Here is a 5106-nt window from a genome sequence, read left to right as displayed (position 1 = left end):
GCACTGTGCTAGCAGAGCTGGAATTACATTATGAACACCATGGATTTTTAAAATTCAGGTTTCACCCTTGAGCTTGGTTGTGTGCCTTCCACCTCCACAACCTCGATATCCAGGTCCCAGATCCACTGTGGAACCTATCAAAGGACTCTGGAGCTCCTGCTTGGGTTTGGCTAACATCTCTCAACATCACGATAATTCAAGCGAAACCTCTCTGCTCAAAAGTTTCCCAGCACAGTGCTACCGTGGGTTTGGGGCATAACAGGAAATTCATTAAACATAGCTCCTAACTCTTAAGCATGACTTAACATGAGTAAGAGCTAAAAGTGCTGAAATGCAGCTGTACTGTAGCACCAAGCAGGCTCAAGTGACATTTCACCCCGCTCGACCACCCAGCTCCCCTGTCTTGAAACCAGAATCTTTGCCCATGCAGGATGCCCTCATTGCCACTTACTGTTGACACTGACATGTCTTGTTTTCCAGCAAGTATTGTCTTGCTTGTGCCATTCTTTTTGCCCGTTGCTGCCAGGAGAGAAGGGATAAATAACGATTGGATATTTTTATGCTTCAAATGCTTTCCTCTGAAGTGGTAGTAAAGTACTGTCTGACATCTGCAGACTGTCCATCTCTAACCATTTGCTTAAAGTCTAAGGATTGACCCTTTATCTGTTCTGCCCCGCACCCAGACAGAAAATCAGACGACTCCTATGTTTGGGGAGACTGTCATCTCTTCACCTTTCACAGGGACCAAGGCACTCACCCTTCTCCGCTGCCAGCTTATACCACTGGTGATGCACAGGCACGCAAGGCCAAGCACCAATACACTGCCTCCAATACTTGCTCCAATTACCACGTAGCTAATCCAAACAGGAGCTTCCTCTGTGGAAGGAGAAAAGTATTCAGACAGAGAAAGAAAGAGAATTTTAAGGCTTTTGGGTGAAGGCAGGGACGTGATGCTAATTTCCATACCCACGAGGTAATTAAGGCTGATCTTCCTGTCATTGTCTTCTATGAGGTGACAGTTCCACAACCCTGCAGCACTGACGTTCACCTCCAACTTTACTTCATGCTGCTTTGACTTCCTGATGTCCATCTGAGTCCCATTCACACGTTCCCAGCACAAGTGGGCGTTGGATGGGAGTGGACTAGAGACCTGGCAGATCAGGGTCATCGCGGCCCCTCTGGGGAGTGGTCCAACAGGGTTAGCTGAGACTGTAAAGGTAAGAAAAGGACATGTGAGTGAGAAGGTGGGAAGATGGGTCCACCCATACTCTTGTGGCTTCCAGGTTTCTGCAGCTCCTCATCTCTTGACCCACCTCTCTTTCTCTCACCTTTCATCACCACCAGCTCTATCTTGCTCTGCGAGTATCTTCTGTTGTACGCCAGCTGGCACTGGTACTGCCCAGAGTGGTTGAAATGGACTTTGGGGAGTTTCACTTCTATGATACTTTCAGGTTTGCTTTCAGGTATCTCAAACCGAAAGTGGCTGCTTTTTTTGCTCTCATACTGCTCTCCTCGTGCTGTGACGTTGAAATCAAGTAGCTCATGAGCGGTTGCACCCTCCTGTTGTTTCCAATTCAGTTGTCCTGTGAAACCTTCTTTCCATTTTATCTTCTGGAAGTTCAGATTCCATGACAAGATGACAGTGCTATCAACAGTTGCATACTTTCTTTCCAAATCTGGATTCTGAAAACCTGAATTCAGAAGAGACAAGGAATATAGAGGCAGGGAAACCCACGGCTACACTTCCCCGTGTCCACCCTTGATCTGGAGAGATGCATGCTGTGCTCAGTTGAAAGAGGATTTGGAGAAAAGCTACGAGATACCCCAGGAAGGATAAACAGTTAGTGTCTGAGAATAGGTTTAAAGAGCCAAAGCTCCCAAGAGCTGAGAGCTGAGAAGAACAGACCCCAAGGAGAGGAGGATCCTCTCCTCACCAAGCCTGGAGAGGAAAGTGGAAGCAAGTGTGGAACAAAGCTCAGGCAGCAGAGCAATCCCCAAGCTGCAGTGTTGGAAGCCCTGGGAAATCGACCCTGGAGCACCATTGCTTGGGATGCTGGGAAGTAAAAGCTCAGCTCATGAGCTGGAGGGAGCACTGGTTCCCGAGCCTATGTGTGAGTTGCATTTTTGTTGTCGCATACCTAATACCTTCACATCAAAGGGGATGTTCTGATTAATCAATGGAGAGTCTGAATGGACGTGACACATCCAGGTCCCGCTGTCCGTAGCCTCCAGTTGCTTTAGCTTCAGTATGTATTTTTGACGGGTCTTGTTTTGTATGAGTTTTGGTCTTACTATATTATTGTTACTGTTAAACAATGTGATGTTGAGATCGGGTAAAGAATTGGATGAATTTTGCATTAAAGTCAGCTCGGGGGCTTCATTTGGCAGGAAGTGCCCGTCTAAAGAGATCGTCACTGTAAAAAGAAAAAGCACAGCCAGTAAGTCAACTCCTCTTCCTGTGAGAGAGGGACAAGTGTCACAGCAAAAAGAATACGGAGACTTTGTGCGCTGAAGATGGAGGAGAAATGAACTGTGATAGCCCAGGCCAGAAGAAATGGCAACTAGATAAAGAATCCCAGCAGCAATGTCTCTCCGAGCTCTACGGTCTCCTCCCCCCTTCCCTCCTCACGGATAAAAGCCCTCTAATCACTCACATTTAAAGACATGCAGTGAGATACTGACTGTGTGAGAGCCATATTCACAGGTGTAGATGCCAGCATCGGAGAGCCTTAAGTCCAACACCTTGAGGTGTTTACTTTTGGGGTTGATTTCAGATCGATCGGTCATGGTAGCTTTGCCTTTTGAAAAAATAAACTTGGTTAGGAGGGAAGAGGTTTCTCAGCCATACACCGGGGAGAAGGGGTGATGAATTGGAAACCTTACCTTTCAGATGGGTAGTTGTAAACAACCTTATAACAACCTTATAGTACTTCCAGGTCACACCTGTGTCATGAGGTACGCCTCTGCAGTTCAGGATCACCGCCTGTCCTGCGACCCCAATCTGTAGTTCGTTTTGCTGAGCCATAATGGGGATCAGACCTGAAAGTCAATACGCACCAAAAAAGGCATACATTCACTTTCTGAAGGATGGCTCAGCGAATACTTCCCATCCCTCCAGAAATACGCAGCTATTTCTCCTCCCTTTCCCAGATACTGGGAAGATTATCCTAAATTTCTGAATTTTTCCCTCCTTTGTCTCGTCAATCAATCACTCCCTTTTCTCTTCAGCTCCATAGCTTCCCTCCCCTCCACTTTGGGCTCTTTACCTGGCTAATAGCTATTCTGTTTCACATACCTTCAGAAATAGCGAAAATACCAGTGGTTGTGGTGGATTTACCTTCCTTCACAATTTTGAGATGTCAACAGTTTTACTGAACCAATCTTTTTGCACTGGACAAGATTTAGTTGTCCTACTGGTAGCAAAGGCAGGACGGCATATGCCAGCCCTCCTTCACTCCTCAGTCAAGACTTGAGGCAGCACTGGCAAATTTGCGCACCCGTTCCTCCAATTTTTGCATGGAGCAAGACTGAAAGCCCAGGAAAATGAAAGGATAAAGTAAAAAAGAAAGAAAGAAGGCTGGCCTAATGTCAGGTTCCTGTTCTTGGGATGAGGGCTATGTGACAGTAAAAGAAGTAGGATGTATAACATTGAAGAAACATTAGGAGTGGTTTCTTGGAAGAACCACTTCCTTTCCTTCACTGTGAAGAGGATTTCTGCAGGAGACCATAAGAAGGAGATGGACTTGCCAGAGTCCTTTTGGGAATAAGGGGGTTGTGGTCTCCTGCCTCACTGCTGGTAAGTTCTCAGAGCTGCCTAACCCGCAGATCCCCCAGGTACCCTAGTAGGAGAGAGCCACAGAAGTGCAAAATAAAAAGTTTACATGAGTTTAATGCAGCGTTTTCCACAAGTTACCTATTCCTCCAAGAGCATAGGTAATCTGCAACATTGCCAATACAGATTTTCAATAATCGCACATTGGACCACAGAAAATGATGATTTTGTCTTAAACTGTGAAATTATAAATGTTATTAATAAGAGTTGGGATATTTTGCTTTGCTTTTGGTTCTAGGATGCATAAAAGATTTCCAATCTTTCCCCTGCATCCAGAGGAATCAAAGCTGAGTATCTGAGAAATGTAGGCTTGGCCTTCCCTTCTTGGAAAATGAGCACTGAAAAAAGTCCACTAAACCTTATAGCATTAGTAGTCAAACTAAGAAAGAAGGTAGCATCACATTTGTAAGGGCAAATCTGTGATGAGAAACATATGTTTTTGCCCAGGCAGCTGGAGGCAGTGTGGAGGGTGGTATTTTCCACTCTGTGCTCAGTGTGCACCCTGACCCTCACAGGAACCCCACTCCTGCATCTCTACAGGGCAGCTCCCCAAACCTGCTGATGCTCCAGACACACTAGTTTTGGCTGGCAGGCTCAGCAGGCAGGCTGGGAACAACCTGAGACCCAAAACTTGAGCTGTCCGTGCTGCCTCTGAAATAACAGGGCATGGATGTAGGGAGCCTCTCCGCTTCTAGCTGCTCTGTCCTAATCTCCACTGCATGGCCCCACAGAGAGCTGTTGGGCAGGGGTGGGCCGGACAAGGAAAGAAGGGAGCTGTCACAGCTTCATGGCTGGAATGAGCCTGCTCTAAACCATGTGAGGTATGTTATATGGCAAATCGGGAGGAGCCTAAAAACACCCCAAATGTTGTAAGGCTTGTGGAAAGGCTGTAAGAACCGGGAGAGTTCACTGAGCCAGGGACTCACCCAGATGCAGAACCAAGAAGATGGCAAGCGTGCCGCTCACCACCGTGCTGCATGACGCCATTGCTGCGGGAACACTCCTCCTTGCTGCGGACTGCAGGGCTGGAAATGCTATCGCTGCCAAGGGATGCTATCCTGGAAAACCGAAATGCTCTGTTAATAATGCTTAATTTTCAGACCTCGGTGGATGGGGCCCACGTTCCCAGTCAGCACCCACCATCCTTCAATGCAGTGAAGTGGAAACTCATTGGTAAAGTCACCAGAGCCCTGTGTTTCAGCAAAGAATCCAGCTGCAGTGTTCCCCCTAGAGTTTGGTATTAAACATTTCATTTTACTCATCCCTAGGTTTCT

The 5106-nt window shown here is 46.9% G+C and overlaps 1 protein-coding gene across 1 annotated transcript; it reads right to left on the bottom strand.

The window, feature by feature from the left end:
- Window positions 1-451: 451 nt before the first annotated feature.
- On the bottom strand, window positions 452-4819 carry LOC104075452 (T-cell surface glycoprotein CD4-like; the record flags this gene model as incomplete). The annotated part of the gene is made up of 8 exons (XM_009575970.1): window positions 4759-4819; window positions 2884-3039; window positions 2655-2798; window positions 2139-2414; window positions 1329-1691; window positions 967-1209; window positions 758-876; window positions 452-519 (listed from the first exon to the last, which is right to left on the bottom strand). Coding segments are annotated over exons 1-8 (1430 nt in total), but the record flags the coding sequence as incomplete, so codon positions are not given.
- Window positions 4820-5106: the final 287 nt, after the last annotated feature.

This window comes from Fulmarus glacialis, unplaced genomic scaffold (assembly GCF_000690835.1).
Source record: "Fulmarus glacialis isolate BGI_N327 unplaced genomic scaffold, ASM69083v1 scaffold134, whole genome shotgun sequence".
In the NCBI taxonomy this organism is placed as follows: domain Eukaryota; kingdom Metazoa; phylum Chordata; class Aves; order Procellariiformes; family Procellariidae; genus Fulmarus; species Fulmarus glacialis.
The sequence above is the reverse complement of the archived record's forward strand: the minus strand, read 5'-3'. Positions and strand labels throughout refer to the sequence as shown.